This window comes from Podarcis pityusensis (genome assembly GCF_964106645.2).
Source record: "Podarcis pityusensis genome assembly, chromosome: 8".
Classification (NCBI taxonomy): domain Eukaryota; kingdom Metazoa; phylum Chordata; class Lepidosauria; order Squamata; family Lacertidae; genus Podarcis; species Podarcis pityusensis.
In genome coordinates this window covers 11,207,819-11,224,833 of record NC_138033.1, presented here as the reverse complement: position 1 = coordinate 11,224,833, position 17,015 = coordinate 11,207,819, and the positions used below count along the sequence as shown (strand labels likewise).

The following is a 17,015-nucleotide window of genomic DNA, read 5'->3' as shown; positions in this document are numbered from 1 at the left end:
TTAAGCCTCACATTATTGGTTGTCAGAAGCAAAAGCAGGGAAATTCTCAGCAGGATGACTTTTTGTCATGTACTGTGTACCAGAAAGAGCAGAGAAAGTGACACAGAGCAGCAGCAGTTCTGTGCCTCATCCTTTCTAGTTTCATCCGCTGCCTGTATTTCAGGTTCACGTGATAGTTTGGCAGCAGATCTAACGTTCTTTAGAATGAGTAGAACAGCCCCCTACATGTTTCTATGATTTGTTTTGTTTTCTTCCTGTTGGGACTCTATGCCATGACTTGCCCCAATGTCACACCATCCTGTCCCCCCCCCCCACTTCCAACACCTTCCCCCAAACTGCAGAACCAGAAGCCTACCTCAGAGGAGATCCTACTTATTGCCGAGCAACTGAACATGGAGAAGGAGGTGATTCGCGTCTGGTTCTGCAACCGCCGCCAGAAAGAGAAGCGGATTAACCCTTGCAGCTCTGCTCCCATGTTGCCTGCCCAGGGCAAGCCTCCTGGCTACAGCCCTCACATGGTACGTTCCTACACACATTCACTCCCCCCCCCCCCGGCACAAAACTCCATGGAATATGCCTGTATGGAACATGCCTTCTGTGCTGTGCAGGTTAGGGCCTCTTGCGGATACCATCTTATCAGGATGTCCATTCTGCACAATAGTTGAATTTGGCCTTTAGAGCTTATTTATTTCAGTAAAATTATATGCTACTTGTTTTTTTGTACCCCTCAAAGCACTTTACAAAAAAGCAATAATATTTATCGCTTTAAAAAAAGATAAAAGCAACTGTTTAAAACTTTCAAAAAATTTAAACAAGTGATATGCTAAAATAATAGTAACAGGTGTTGTGGTACCTACCTGTTAAATATTGGAAAGGTGCTAGCTCTGTTTGTCTTTTTGGCACCTGCTGAAGACTTTCCTCTTCCAGCAAGCCTTTTAATTAGTGGCCTTTATCCAAGTCTGCATATGTGTCAGGATTATTTCTCAGATGCCTTAACTTTTTCTGAATTTGCTGCTCTGGGCTCCTTTCAGAGAATAGACATTTAATAAATAAAAATGAATAAAATTGAATACATACATGTATTATTTTCCTCCGCACTGCATCTTTAATCATACACTTAGCTTCACAGTTTGGAGTGTGAACCCCACCCCCACTACTTTCCCCTAATGGACAATGCCTACATTACTTGCCCCCCTATATGATACACAGCTTCCTTCCTTGATATATCCTTTTACATGATGCATATATTGTGCTCATACAAAACTCTGCCTACCTACCTGATCTTTCACTGCAACTCCACTGAGCTTGCATTTACCAATCCACTTACCACCTCATTTGATACATGGTACAAACTTTCCAGGTCCCTAGGCTTCTTACCTTAACTTCCTTAAATAATGTACATTCCTATTGCTCACATTACAGAATTTATGTCTAACATACTTAAGTCGTTCATGAGTTTCGCCCCAGCCTAGTCTGCTAGTTGCATCTTAGATATGATCCCCAGTCAGGGGAGAAAGGTCTTTATGTGGATTTTATCCATTGTGTCTCTGACAGTCCGTTTCTCTGCTGCATCTCCTCCAGGTGACCAGCCCAGGCACCGGCACAAGTCTGCCCCTCTCCCAGGCTTCCAGTAGTCTGAGCACAACAGGTAGTTGTCTTTTAGTGACACATTCCCTTCTCCCTGGGACCCCCCTTTCCTTTGCCTTCTTCTAGCATAGCTGTCCAGTGGTGGGCTGCTGAGAGCTCAAGGTATTGAGGTTGTGGGAATGACACAAGAGCAGTCTGTTGGGTTATGAGTGAGAATGCATCCTGATGTTAGACTTCCAAAGGCCCAAGCGCTTTTGAGGACCCACTCGCGGCACTTGCAAAATGCTTACAGTCATTCAAAGCACCTGCTGCCTCCATTGCCACCTCCTTCCCCAGCCCTGACCTGTATACCTTACCTTGGCACAGCAAGAGGTGGCAATGGCAGAAAAGGCAGCAGGTGCCCCAGAGGCCCCAGGAGAGCATGTTTCCATGCCAGGAAAGGACTGGGACTACCAGGTAAGAAAATGCTGCTATGCACATATTATTCACTTGAGATGATGGGACTAGTTGTCCCAGTCCCATACCTGGTGTGGAAACAGTGCAACACTCTTGTGCTCTCCTTTTAGCTCTGCAAAACTTACCAGTAACTTCTTGCTACATGCTTAAGGGGACTTGGAAGCAAGACTTGGAGTGCTAGTGAGGCCAAAAAGAGCACAAGAAAGTTGTGCTTTGCTCCCTCTGCTGCTACCACATACCCCACACACTGGGAAATTGCCTCTGAATTGTGATGACCTGGCACTTGTAATGCCGCTGGCAATGCTATGGCAGATGCAGACATAGGAATTGTTTTGAACTTGGTGAGATCTGCAGGCTGGAATCTGGGGTTATGCTCAGCCAATGTTTCAGCAGCAGGTGATGGCAGTTGTATTGTCTGGTTACACCACAGCATAAAACCAATGCGAAGCCATCCAACCTGACCTAGTGCTGATATATTCAATGACATGTTAGCGCAGGAATATGTTTAACAACATCCAACAATAACATTTTTTTTTCTTTTAATGAAAAACATTCTTAGGAGGCTGCAATTTTGGGCAGACAAATGACATGTGACAAGGAGGATCTTAACTATTTGTGTGATGGGGGTTTTTTAATGTTCAAAAGCATATGCGCTTAGCTGGCTTAGCTCTCCATAGCGCTCCCAATGTGTTTACCCCTGCAAATTCTCATCTGGCATTCTGTAGAGGGAAAAGCTGTTTTGGAGAAACTGTCCAACTATTTGAATGAAACACAGAGGGCTTATTCACACTTCCCTTTTGCCCCGCTCTTTGCAGACACAGGTTTATGCTTAAAAGGTCAGTGCCTCTGGATCTTTCCCTGCGAAAACCTGCTCTTTAGCACTTTTCTAAAGCAAACACCAATTTGGGTTTTTGCAGAAAAAGCTTTGCAGCAAAAAGAAGGTTGTGTGCGCTTGCTTGGACACAGAGTTTTAAAGTGCAGACTGTGTGTGGAGAGTGTGGATAAGCCCTAAGCCACAAACCATGGTTATACAAATTACACACAGCTTGAACACTCCTGCTTTGCTCTTCTCTTCCTCCAGTGGGAAACAATCTATGGAGCTGTTGGCTTAGGGCAGGACCTGAGTGCAACAGCACTACTCCCCACTTGTGATTCAGAGGTATACTGGCTTCAGTACTGGAGGTAGTACGTGATCATCATTAGGCCTGGGTGAAATATCAATACATCACCCAGGACTGGTATGAGAGGCAGACCACGATGGGGGCTTCACCCGGTGGTATATTGCAGGTGAAACTGATGCCACTCCTGAATTCCTCTGCTACCAGTGCCACTTTCAACATTGGGCCGCTGGTAGCAGAGGGACTCAGGATCAGTGGCAGTTTCACCTGCAATATACTGTCAGGTGAAGCTGCTATCACTCCGCCTTTCATACCACAGAGGGAGGAGTTAGCTGTATTGCCAGGCCAATACAGCTTGTTCCTCCTTTGGCTTCTTTAAACTTGTCCCCAGCTGAGCAAGCCCCGATGCTAGAAGCATAGGGCTTGCTCAGCTGGGGGCGGGGCAGGAGCAGTTTAATGCTCAGCTGGGGAGGGGGAGCTTTCCCACCCCCCAGCTGAGCCTTGCAAAAAAGCCTCACAAAAAAGTTGTCACGGCTTGCAAGGCACTGGGGTGAAAGCGTCTCTGCTCTCATGGTGAGAGCTGCGGCAGTTTCACCCCACACCTCACTGTATCCAGTAGTAAGGTAAAGGGTAAAGGGACCCCTGACCATTAGGTCCAGTCGTGACCAACTCTGGGGTTGTGGCACTCATCATGCTTTATTGGCCAAGGGAGCCGGCGTACAACTTCTGGGTCATGTGGCCAGCATGACTAAACCACTTCTGGCGAACCAGAGCAGCTCACGGAAACACCGTTTACCTTCCCGCCGGAGCGGTACCTATTTGTCGACTTGCACTCTGACGTGCTTTTGAACTGCTAAGTTGGCAGGAGCTATCCAGTAGTAGCAAGATCTAAATTTTAATTACATGCTCTGCAAAGATGTACTTAGTTTTGTCTTGACTCTGAACATTCAGGGGATGAGATGTCACACTGAGCTTCAGAGGAACTTGGAAACATGTAGAGATCTTTCACTTCTGTGTGCCTCTGAAGTTCAGCATGCTGTTGGGAGGATGCCCTCTCTGGGGGGAGAGGCAGAGTTGGTGCAGCTCCCAATAATGGTTGGCTACCATGTCTGTGGGCTCCTGCTTCTGACCACCAGCCTTGGCAACTCTCCTTCACTTTCTTTGCTCTTCTTTTGGACAGTTACTACCTTGTCCCCCACAGTCTGCTCCCTGACCCCCAGTCGGACAGCGGTGGGAGCAGGGGGCACCACCCTCAACTCGGTCACGCCACCCCCAAGCAACAGCACAAACCCCAGCCCCCAGAGCAGCAGTCACCCAGCTATCAGCTTGCAAGGCCTGAATCCCAGTACGGGGTAAGTGGTGTGGGAGAGAAAGGACTTTGGGGGGGGGGTTCAGCTTCCTCAGTGGTTGGACTGTGGGAGAAGAGGTTTGATCCTGGCTAGGCTCACGCCATTAGAGGAAGGGGGCCTTGGAGGACAGAACCCAAACAGTACGGGAATTAGAACTCACCTGAAATTATAGACTCTCCATAAAACAATGTCTCACACGTCATTTTAAGCTACCTTCTGGACCCATTTCGAACAGGTGATGGTGGGGGTGGGTGGGTGGCACTCTAGTGTTAGCACTGTAGATCCCCAACTTTAACCTGCTGCCTCTGGTTTGATTTCAGAAGCACAGTGCTAGGGGTGAATGCAGGGTTAAACCCAGCGCTAATGGCCACCAACCCGCTGGCCACCATACAAGGTTTGTGAAAAAGAAGATCAGACATGATGTCATCACTGCCGTTTGCTCCACTGGCCTGTCTGTACAAGACTGTGTGAGTGTGGGTGAGAGAGAGAGAGAAGAAAAAGTGTGTGTATGTGAACAAATACACACAGAAGGAATACATAAACCCGAAACACAGCCTTTCTTCAAAACTGATTACGTATTAGGAGAAATTCACACTAAAACATTGGTGAATTTTCATGAGGATTTTTTTTAAAAATAAATAAATCACAAACTAATGTGGAAAGCTGAATTTAAGATTGGGAAAATGAGAGACAGAGAAATTGGCATAATCACTCATTCCTATTCTCAACAGGTGGCAGCATTGAGCCAACCATGAATTTCTCTGCCCACTTCTTTCAGTTTACCCGTGTTGTCTGCTCACTGAGGTCATCATATGGCACAGGGTCTGTGATGTAAAACTCTGTGTCCAAGGCTGAAGTCCAACATCCTGTTCCCCACAGTAACCAGCCAGAAATCACACTTGTAGAAGTGCCTAAAACCAGCCTGTAAAACTGGTTACCCACCATGCCCAATGCAGTCATTGAATGCAGTTATCAGAGACTCATTGAAACCAGTTTTTAATACCTGCTTAGAACTACAAAAATGGGATTGTCGAGCCCATGGCGCATCATTGGTGTGCCTGTGTTTTGCCTTGATGGGTTACAGATTGAGCAGATAAAGCTGTCTTGCCCTGAATCAAACCCCTGGTCTGTCTAGCCCAGGGCTGTCTATTCAACAGCAGCTCCTATAGGATTCAAACAGGGTTCTTTCAGCCCTGTGATCCTTTTAGATGGAGATGCAGGACATTGAAACTGTGTCCTTCTGTAGGCAAGGCATGCATTGGGCCCATCCCCATGTGCAGGCCTGTCTTTAAAAACGCCTCCCCCTCTATGATTTCAAGCATGAAACATTTGAGTCTAGGTGAAAGTGTATGTGAGATGCTGCTGTGCAAATGTCGTGCGGGTGCGCATGAGTGCAACAGGTCAGTGGAGTCCCTCAGAACCTCCTCTCATTCCTGTTGAGGTCTCTTCTCCATCCCATCCCTTAGCTTACCTATGGTAGAAAGCATCCTACTTCATAACATCTGTCTGTAACATTGCACCTGCTAATCATCTGTGCTCACCCTTCCCGCCACACACCATGTGTCTTTTTCTATGTGAAACGTGCTGGGGGAGGGAGACGGTGATGTGGAGCTGTGGTTGGGAGCAGGTGTTGTTTGAACTGCGGCTGTGCTGAAATGTGCTGCTGCCATTTTGTCATGGTGGGGGGCCTCGGAGGCTCCTGAGAAATTAACGAGTGGTCTGATGAGAGATGACCCCCGCATCAACACATCAAGAGGAGAGCCACAGCGCTAATGCAGTTCCTCTGGGCCCATTGCATGCTGGAGGCTGGGATAGCTCAGTCGGAAGAACAGGAGACCCTTAGTCTCAGGGTTGTGGGTTTGAACCCCACGTTGGGCCAAAAAGTCCCGCATTGCAGGGGTGTTATGTACTGAGTTGAATAGGATCCAAAAGGCAGCAGTCTGATTGGTCCTAGAACAATAGGATTCAGAATGCAGCCGTCTGATTGGTCCTAGAACAATAGGCTTCAGAATGCAGCAGTCTGATTGGTCCTAGAACAATAAGATTCAGAATGCAGCAGTCTGATTGGTCCTAGGACAATAGGATTCAGAATGCAGCAGTCTGATTGGTCCTAGAACAATAGGATTCAGAATGCAGAGGTCTGATTGGTCCTAGAACAATAGGATTCAGAATGCAGCAGTCTAATTGGTCCTAGAACAATAGGCTTCAGAATGAGGCAGTCTGATTGGTCCTAGAACAATAGGATTCAGAATGCAGCAGTCTAATTGGTCCTAGAACAATAGGATTCAGAATGCAGCAGTCTAATTGGTCCTAGAACAATAGGATTCAGAATGAGGCAGTCTGATTGGTGCTAGAACAATAGGGTCCAGAATGCAGCAGTCTGATTGGTCCTAGAACAATAGGATTCAGAATGCAGCAGTCTGATTGGGCCTAGAACAATATGATTCAGAATGCAGCAGTCTAATTGGTCCTAGAACAATAGGATTCAGAATGCAGCAGTCTGATTGGTCCTAGAACAATAGGATTCAGAATGCAGCACACTGATTGGTGCTAGAACAATAGGGTCCAGAATGCAGCATCTGATTGGTCCACAGGAGCCACCCAATCCTGCTCCAGGTGGAAGTGAATCCTCAACCTCCGAGTATATTTCAAGGGGGTTGGACTAGATGACCCCCGTGGTCCCTTCCAAATCTACGCTTCTACGTTTCGACGATTCTGTGACCAGAAGCCGCTGGCATCATGCTGGCGCACATGCGCCCTAACTGCTGTTCTTTCCCCCTCCTCCTTTGCAGCATTGGCCAGTGGTGGAAGCCTGCCAATTACCAGCCTTGATGCCAGTGGTAACTTGGTCTTCAGTACCAGCGGAGGCACGACTGGAAGCCAGAGCATCGTGACTTCGTCGCTCTTCCTCAACCATGCAGGCCTGCCCTTGCTGAGTGCTGCCCCGGGAGGCGTGGGGCTGGTGTCGGCGGCAGCTGCTGCTGTGGCTGCCTCCATGCCCAGCAAGTCGCCCACCCTGACCTCCTCCTCTTCTTCCTCCTCTTCCTCCTCCTCCTGTTCCTCATGCAGCTCCTCCAGTGAAGTGGCGCAGACTCTGGGGCAGGCTGGTCCCGGATCCACCGAGCCGGATGCCAAGACGGAATGAAGGCTGAGGGGGGAGCATCCTCCCCGCCTTCTCGACACGTGGGGGTAGTAAGGAGCGGACGTACAAACCGACGAGTGAAACCAAAAAAAAAAAAAAAACCAAACAAAGAATTGTCAGCAACAGCCAAACGAAAAACCAACCAAAAAATAACCCAAAGCAACCAAACAAGCAAAGCAAAAAGGGACAAAGGAAGAAACCAAAAAGAATTCCCCAAACTTTTAGCGTTTATTTTTTTTCCTTTTTTCTTTTTCCCCTCCGATGTTCAGGACAAAATGCCTTGCAAAAGGTGACTTTGTCAATTGTTTGCTTGAATTATTTTCATTGATTTCTCTTTATTTCTTATTCGCTAGTTTCCTGGACAGTTTCAGAAAGGAAACAAATAAATGGGGATCGGTTGTTCTTTTTTTTTTTTTTTTAAGAAAAAGAAAAAAAGAAAAAACACATTCAAAATCCTTAAGGGGAAAATGAATCTCACACCAAAAATCACCAGTCCTAGCTTCACCCAAAGCTTTTTACAGACTTTTCTAACTTCTGTGTCTGGTCGAATGTCTTTCAAAACTCTTATTTATTCTTATTTATTCTTTTACTTTTCTTTGGGATCCAGAAAGGGTTGGACAGGGTGGGGGTATATTGGTTTAATTTCAGGATCTTGCTATAAATATTTTCCTTTTCCTTTTTAAAATGCTAAAATAATATCCTTTTCTGCTGTGTTTTTCGGAACAAACTTTATAGTTTAGAGGGATTCTCATGCGATACGAAGGCTAGGATTTTCAAAAGGCAATAGTGAGAATTAGGTACCAACTTCCCATGATGGTTTCCTAACTGATGTCCTGCAATGATGATGATTATTATTCTTTTGCATCTCTGCTTCTACCTGACTCAGCCTTGCAGTGAACTAAAAAAACACACCCAAGAACCTCTAGACCACAGCATCCTTTGACCAGCTTGCTTGCCAATGCATTCCTACATATATAGCCATTTCTGGCTTGAAAGGAGAGCTGGTGGTGGTGGGGAAACTGCTCCCTGTCTATTTCCTTACCTCTGATTCTGATTCATCATAAGGCCAGAGTATCTTGTGCCTGGGTGAGAACTCTGTTTTTTTTTGTAAGAATTTTTATTGGTTTTACAGAATAATTTTAAACAATACAAACAAATAAAAAAAAGACATACAAACATGTAAAATTTCATAACCTTTTTTTCATGTCCCTCTCTTCTCGGACTCTGGGTGAGAACTCTGTGCCCCTTCAGAGGTTGCTGTACTACATCTCCCATCATCCCTGAGCATTGGCCATGCTTGCTGGAGCTGATGGGAGCTGGAGTCCAGGAACATTTGGAAGGCCACAGTTTCCCCATCCTGATCTAGTATATCAAATGCAGATGGAGGAGCCTAGGCTTTGCCCTCTCCCTGTTACCCCACTGAGGACGGAATGAATTGCATCCATTCAGGAGTAAGCTTATTAGTAACACCTGGGTTACTCACAGGGTACAAAATGTAAAAACTCATGCCTTTGCAAGACAAGAAGCCTTATTGAAAGTCTCAGCCTTCAACTGTTTCAGGATGGGCAGCACTAAACGTGTACGTTTTGTTTTATCGGCTTTTTCTTTCTTTCGCCAGTGTTCAATTTTTCTGTAGCTTTTCTTTTCTAAATTGATTTTTGCCTGGGGTTAGTATCAGGGGTTATTTTTCTGAAAACAGGGGATGTGTAATTTTTATTCTTATTCTTTTTATTTTTATATCTGTGTTCTGAAAAAAATAATAATACTCATATTCCAGTGCCTGACAAAAACCAAAACCAAACAAAAAAAAACGGGAATTTCAGCATTCTTTACATTTTCCAGGAAAAAAACCAAAAATTGATAGACATCACTACAGAAAACAACAAGATGAAGACCACTGGGGAATAAAAATGAAACCACAGAAGAGGGATAAAAATCCCCCCTTTTATGTGGCTCACAGAGACTCGGAGGCGAGAGACAAAACTTTTAACCAAAAAGAACCAACCAAGTGAACAAAGGAAGCGTACAACAAAAAAAACCCACCACACAAAAAACTTTTAATTGAAGAAGAAAGGATGAAAAAAATACGTGGGAATAAATGGGAAATCTTTACTTTCTCTGGTTAGACAAATGGCTCAACCGTCTTTCTCTGTCCTGAAAAAAAAAATACCTCATGGAAAGGTGCGTTGAGAAGCCAAGATTTTATAAGTGGCAAAGAGACAAAATAAATAAAAGTAAAACGAACCAAATCAATGGAAGTTGGGAGGGTGAGATCAGAGGATCCTGAAACTTCCTCCCAGAAGTCTAGAAAGCTTTAAAAATGGCTTCTCAAAACGCTCTTTTTATTTTTTTGTTTTTAAACTTTTATTTTGTACATTTTTTGTTGGTTTCCTTTATTTTATTTTTTTAAAAACTGGTTGGTTTGGGATTTTATTTCTAAATGTGTTTGAGGGGTGTGTTTTTTTAGTCAATGTTTTGGGGGCTCTTTGAATGTTCGTCTTTTACTTTCAACTCCTGCGAACCAAAGTCTTGCTGTTGCAGAGAAGGAAGTTAGCCATGGCATACTGCGATCTGGTAGAAAACAAAAAACCAAACAAAAGGACAGAGTGGAAAAAAAGATAAACAAGCAAACAAACAAAAAAAGAACTTTGAAACCTTTCTTAAAGGGAAAAAAAACCCTCGACCTCATTTTATCTCCTGCTTTTGCTGTGTTATAGCGTTCAGGTGGGTTTGAGATAACAAAAGGAAAAAAAATACTGTGAAACTTTCCAAAAATGAAACAAACAAACAAAAAACAGGAAACACCTAGTTTTAAAAGACTTGAAAAAAAGTTTTTCATCCCATTATGTGCGTGAGTGAGAGAGAACCAGCGAGTATTTATCTGTCTCTTTTAAGATTCCAATCATGCTATTATGGTGGACATCTGGGGAAAAAAGAAGGAAAAACATTTGGGGAGTCCAATTTCTCTCTCTCTCTCATGTGCTACTGAACGTGTTACTAGGTGGAATGTAACTGTTTTAGTGATATTTGTTACTCTTTCTTTCTTTTTTTCTTTTTTTGGGGAAAAAAATTCTTTTGGGGGGTATCTTCTATTTTTTTTTTATAGAGAAAATTCTATGTTCCGCTTTATCGCTTCTTACTGTATTAAAAAAAAAAGACAAAAAAACAAACAAACGCTAAAGGTTTGCAACAAAAAAAGATAAAAAAGGGAAAAAAACTAAACAAAAAATCAACAAAAAAAGAAACAAAAACCAAAACGTGTTTTTTTAAAAAAATTGATTCTAGACCAAAAATGACCCTATCTCCATGTGCGGAGCTGAGCGGTGGGTGAATGGCATGGAGGGGAAACAGCCAAGATATATAGGGCAAGCAAAGGGTGATGGAAAGTTGGAAAGGTTGCTTTGAACCTGGAGAGAGGCGTTTCCTTTTTCAGAGAGTTGAAAGGGGAATGACAGAGTGGTGATGTGGGCATTCTTCCCTCTCTCTGCCTTCAAAAACCAGCCGGCTGTTTGACCAGAGGCAATAGTGGGGCAAGAGAAACAGAGTGAGTGATGCTGCCTGTCTCAAATCACTTTCAACTCTTTTTTTAAAAACAACAACAACGACCGGCTCTCTCCAGTTTTAGGAGTTGGATATATGGGAGGTTGTGAATTTTGCAACTGCGGACTCAAGCCAGAGGGGTACCCCCACTTCTTCCCTCACCCCCAAATTGGAGACTGTAAACGAGAACTAAATGCAGAGTTATCGCTAGCCTGGGGAGGGAAATTTTGTTTTGGTTGGTCCAGAGGAAAACGACATGGGAATCATTTCAGATTTGGTCTTGTGGGGCAGGATGGTTCGCTGTGTCTCTGCAGCCATCCTTGCCTCTCTAGTCCACATACTCCCCCCCCCCCCAATGGCTGGTAAGAGAAAACAGGCATGAGATGCCAGGCTGCCCTCTATGAAAAGCTGCCACATCTCTCTGTTCCGCCAACCTCCCACGCTCCTAGGAGTTTCAGAACGAGGAAGGAAACAAGCTTTAAAGTACAGCTGTAAAACCAAATATTTGCTCACACGCCTCCGTGCCGGTGCCCGACCCAGGGTTGGGGGGGCACAAGGGAGGGGGGCAGGCTAGACCCCCTCCCTCCCCTCATAGTGCCAAGACACCCACCATAAGGCTCTTTGGAGATAGCCCGCCATATACCTCATATACTTTAATGATAAACCAAATAGAAAAGCTTTATTAAGGGTGTGTGCCGGACGGGTCTGTTTGGGGCGGTGGGGATCAGGGGCAGCATCCTCTCTCACCCCCAGGAGGGAAATCAGGAGGACGGCCTAGGCCCCCAAAAAGGTGATCCATTCCCTTAAAACCTTTGTGTCCTTTTACGGAGACTCTTTTCCCACTGTGTTGGAAGAGGAGACTCGGCCGCTTGGGTAAAAGAGGTGTCGGAATTGTCGTGGGGGCTAAATGAATCTCAGTGGGCCTTGTTTACATAAAGCGGGTTCTGCCCTAATATAACGGGCGCTTTTGCACCGGGGTTAATTGCAGGACAGCTATGGTGCCAGAACCTCCACTCGGGCGCCATCCGACATCCAACGCAAATTCTTGACCGTAGATCCCACTGAAGGCTCCATGGAGCATCTCTCCCTTCCTGTCCTCCTGACTTCTTCTCCTGGGTGCTTGTTAGGTCCTCGGTGGCCCGTATCTGGGTCACGAGAGAAGGGAACCTCATGAGGCGCTTCTACACCAGGGAGGGTGTCTGTCACATTTTGATAGCCCTGGAAGAGTGGGTCAAATGGGCTGACCTTTGCATGAGGGATGCTGCTCCAGCCCCCGACTCCCTTACCACCACCACCCCAACAAGACTGGCCTGTTGCTGTAGCCAACCCGGGAGCAGTGGAAAAATCGTGTGATAACTTTGCCAAAGGTAGTTAGTTCCTAGTATTCAATTTTTATTTTTATTTTAATTTTTAAATCTTCCGGGGTCTGATCCTGTCTCGTTAATTTATTTGTAACTGTGGGGCTTAGAAGTGACTTGAAAAAAAAATTAATAATGATGATGATGATGATGATGATGATAATGTAACAAATATTCTGAGTGATTTTTTTTTATTTGTTATTTTATTTGGTTCTGTCGTGGTTTGTGTTTTTTTTCCCCTGTCTTTTTTTTTAAATTAAAAAAACAAAAACAAAATAAAAATCTTGCAACCAAAGATGAGTTGAAAAGGAACTGGAAGTCTGTCATGGTGGCTGAATGGCGTTGACAGTCCTGTGGGGAATGTGATGAATCAGAGACTCTCTTGCTTCTGTGGGATCAAATTTGGGGTGGGGTGGGGGCAAAATCTCCATCTGACTAACGAGGAACGGTAAGGAATCTTCAAGCACTTCCAATCAGCTCCTCATGGAGCGCTGGTCATTAATTCTGGCTTTGAAATGGGTCAGCTTTTACCGTTACAAAGTGCTGGTTACCTTATCAAAGGGGAAGGTCTTGTCTGTATCGACCACTGGCTCCAACAGCTGCTTTAATATACACGCCCGTCAGAAAGCATCCTTTACTTTGCCTCTTGTTTCCAAGCAAGGATTGATCTCCCACTACTAGGCCAGGTCTTTTCAGACAGGAAATGACTCCGCAGGCTGCTTTCCTTCATTGTCCGCAGTTGGGAAGGAAAGGAAGCTGCTTTGGTCCTGGGGTACAAGAGAGAAAAACAGGATGGAACCCTGAGTATGCGCTGCCTGGCGGTGGTGTTTCCAAATTGTCTGCTGACATTCAACATGCTACTTGCTTTGCAGTGTAAAAGGGATGCGCAGATTAAAACATCTGATAATGGATAGCCGGCCGGCGCTGCTCCTGAAGCAGTTTTATCCAGCCCCTTGCTGGTGACCCAATCAAATTTAAATCAAGATGTGGTTGTTGTTTTTTAAAAAGTTCCTCCCGGTTCCATTTGTATGGAAAATAAACCAACTTTTTCCAAGTTGTAAGAAAAAAGAGAGGCTCCATGTTTCAATCTTTGATTTCAGATGTGATGTGGTGACACTGTCTCAGCGATTGTGCTCCATTATTGTGAATCTGCTAATGTTAAAAAAAGGTAAAGGACACCGACAGTTAAGTCCATTCGCAGACGACTCTGGGGTTGCGGCGCTCATCTCCCTTTACTGGCTGAGGGAGCCGACGTTTGTCCGCAGACAGTTTTTCCGGGTCATGTGGCCAGCATGTGGCGAACCAGAGCAGCGCACAGAAACGCCATTTACCTTCCCGCTGGAGTGGTACCTATTTATCTACTTGCGCTTTGACGTGCTTTCGAACTGCTAGGTTGGCAGGAGCAGGAACCAAGCAACGGGAGCTCACCCCGTCGCGGGGATTCGAACCGCTGACCTGATCGGCAAGCCCAAGAGACTCAGTGGTTTAGACCACAGCGCCACCTATGTCTCCAGCCTGCTAATGTTAGATGGCGTCAATTTATTGACAGGGGTTTGGACTAGAGGACCCCTGGGATCCCTTACAACTTTACAACTTTGATTCCACAGCTTGACTCTCTGTGAGGTGTTTGGCTGTTGAGGCAAGATATACTTCGAGCCCTTGTGTAAGGAGACCCTAAGAGGCTGGCCATCTCCTTTCAAAGTGCCACACGAGATTCTGGATTTTCTAAGCTACATTGGAATGTCCATGTTATCAAAGGCTGGAGATTTATAGGTGACCCTTGAAGCACAGCAGTTGTTTCAATGTCAACTTCGTCTCTCAGAACCACCATGCTTCTATCCATCACATAATTATTTGTAAATTAAGGGACACAGGTGGTGCTGTGGGTTAAACCACAGAGCCTAGGACTTGCTGATCAGAATGTCAGCGGTTCGAATCCCCACGACGAGGTGAGCTCCCGTTGTTCGGTCCCTGCTCCAGCCAACCTAGCAGTATGAAAGCACATCAAAGTGCAAGTAGATAAATAGGTACCGCTCTGGCGGGAAGGTAAACGGCGTTTCCGTGCGCTGCTCTGGTTCACCAGAAGCGGCTTAGTCATGCTGGCCACATGACCCGGAAGTTGTACGCTGGCTCCCTCGGCCAGTAAAGCAAGATGAGTGCTGCAACTCCAGAGTCGGTCACGACTGAACCTAATGGTCAGGGGTCCCTTTACCTTTACATTGCAACATATTTTAAAACCACATCCCACTTTTCATGATTTAGATTTCAAGAGTGGCTTCCTTCAATATCAATATACAATATGCAAAATTACAAACATAAATTTAAACTCAAAAAACCCCAGAAATTGAAAATCTCAAATTTTTTTACCATGAACATGAAATAATTGTAAAACATCAGATAAGCATTTGTGACTTCTAATGGGATGGAGTTCTAAAGAACTGGACCCACAAAACTGAAGACATGACTTGTTCTTGACATAAATCCTGCTTCTGATGTTCCTCAAGGTGATCTCATTGATTAACTTGGGGTAAACAGATACAAAATACACAAGTCACATGTTAATTCAAAATTTAGTTTTTACCCTATGCATTATCATTTTTTATGCCACCTGTTCATATAATTCATAGGGATATAGATTCTACCTCTGTTCTTCAAAATATAAATTCCATCTACTATGTTAAGTTGCAGCAATCCAGTTCTGCAAGGATGCGGGTTGCTGTTTTTTTAATGAAAAAAAATTACAGTGTCCTTCAGCATAGCTGTCAATTTAATCATTTAAATATTTTTTGCAATAGGTCCCCTTTTGAGGATTTTTCCACGTTTTTGCATATAAAACACATGTCACAATGAGAGTTTTCAGAATCATAAAATTGTAGAGTTGGAAAGGACCCTGGGGGTCATCTAGTCCAATGTCCTGCAATGCTAGAATCTCAGCTAAATCGTACATGACAGATGGCCATCCAACCTCTGCTTAAAAACCTCCAAGGAAGGCGAGTCCACAACCTCCCGAGGGAGACCGTTCCGCTGTCAAACAGTTCTTGCAGCCAGAAAGTTCTTCCTGATGTTGCCTCGGAATCTCCTTTCTTGTAACTGTATTTGTATTTGTTTTTCACTGTCTTTAATATAAATCAACAGACATATCACTGGGTCTAAAACTAGCTTTATCTAGACTTGACAGATCTGGTCACACACTTCTCTATGGAGAATCTGGATGACAGTACCAAATGGTTGCATTCGACTGTTCTCTGCACTTTCTTCCACGTTTATGTTTAGACTCACTTTCTGGTGATCCCCCCCCCCCAAAAAAAACTGCTGTTACAGTGCCAGCCTTTCCAGGGGAGAGGCAAGTGCCATTAAGGTATCTAAGAACTACAGTCATACCTTGGGATAAATACGCTTCAGGTTGAGCGCGTTCGGGTTGTGCTTCGTGGCGACCTGGAAGTAACGGAGCACGTTACTTCCGGGTTTCGCCGCTCGCACATGCGCAGATGGTCAAAATGACGTCACGTGCATGCGCTGACGCGTCTTACGTTATGTTCAGGATGCGAACGGGGCTCCGGAACGGATCCTGTTCGCATCCCGAGGTACCACTGTACTGTGACTTTAATTAAAAGTATTTTCCTTGCAGGCTCTGCCCCCTATTCAGTCTGCCTCTGAAGATTAAAGACTTGTAAAGTCAACTCCTGCCATAGTGGTGTTTTTTTAAGGGGAAAGGAAAATGAATTAAATAGAGGTTTCTTTTCCTTTCTCTGCCCTTTTGCTTATTCTACAATATAGCAAAATAGCAGTTTTTCACAATAAAAGAAAGAAAGAAAAGCAATGTAAACCAGTAATTGAACTTGCCCTCCCGCATAGGGAGAACAAAAGGTGACTAATTAGGGTGCAGTTCATCATTAACCCTTCTGCTATGTTGTTCAGGAAGCGATAAAAAGGGCAGAACCTACAAAGAGGTTGCAAACATAGACTCCATTCATGTGGCAGCTCATTCCTTTTCCCAGACTTTTCCCTAACTGCTAATTTCTGCATTATATCTGAGCTTTCACATAACATAAATGCCACTTCTGGAAACATAGCAGAATATAGTGCTGGTGCTTTTTTCAGTGTTATTTGGTTCCAGGAAAGCTCCATACACTCCCAATATTTCTCTGATGAAAATAAGGGGCGGCTTCTGTAAATCTGGGGCTGTCCCTGGAAAATGGGGACATTTGGTGGGTCTGCTAAATACAGCAGTTCTCAATGGCATGCTGTTGCTTCCAAACGATATGTTGTTAAGGTTTTCCATGGCTGCTCCCGGTTCCCTTTTTTCATGATGAATTTTAGCCTTTTCCCCGTAGAAGGCAGAAGCCCCTCAAGTTCCGGGACTTCTGCTGGAGTTTCTCAATGTTAATCAACCAAGGCTAGATTCTCCATATCGTATGCGTAGCAGATGCCTTTCAGACTTATTCCTATTCAGTCCTTAAGCCAA

The 17,015-nt window shown here is 44.7% G+C and overlaps 1 protein-coding gene and 1 long non-coding RNA gene across 11 annotated transcripts in view; one reads left to right on the top strand and one right to left on the bottom strand.

Moving 5' to 3' along the window:
- POU2F2 (POU class 2 homeobox 2) overlaps positions 1-7,861 on the top strand; it is a 102,612-nt gene extending 94,751 nt beyond the window's left edge. For 8 of the 10 annotated variants that reach the window (XM_081018811.1, XM_081018814.1, XM_081018809.1 and 5 more), the window contains 5 exons: positions 342-518; positions 1,582-1,648; positions 4,342-4,513; positions 4,831-4,904; positions 7,303-7,861. In XM_081018811.1, coding sequence (XP_080874937.1) covers positions 342-518; positions 1,582-1,648; positions 4,342-4,513; positions 4,831-4,904; positions 7,303-7,655 — 843 coding nt within the window. In that variant the 3' untranslated portion in view covers positions 7,656-7,861. The remainder of the gene's footprint in view (positions 1-341; positions 519-1,581; positions 1,649-4,341; positions 4,514-4,830; positions 4,905-7,302) is intronic. The other 2 variants (XM_081018810.1, XM_081018808.1) reach the window with 2 other exon arrangements.
- Positions 7,862-8,049: 188 nt separating this feature from the next.
- LOC308484566 lies at positions 8,050-15,088 on the bottom strand. Its single transcript, XR_013989992.1, has 3 exons — positions 14,918-15,088; positions 8,889-13,317; positions 8,050-8,747 (listed from the first exon to the last, which is right to left on the bottom strand). It is a non-coding gene; the product is annotated as an uncharacterized lncRNA (long non-coding RNA).
- Between the last annotated feature and the right edge of the window lie 1,927 nt (positions 15,089-17,015).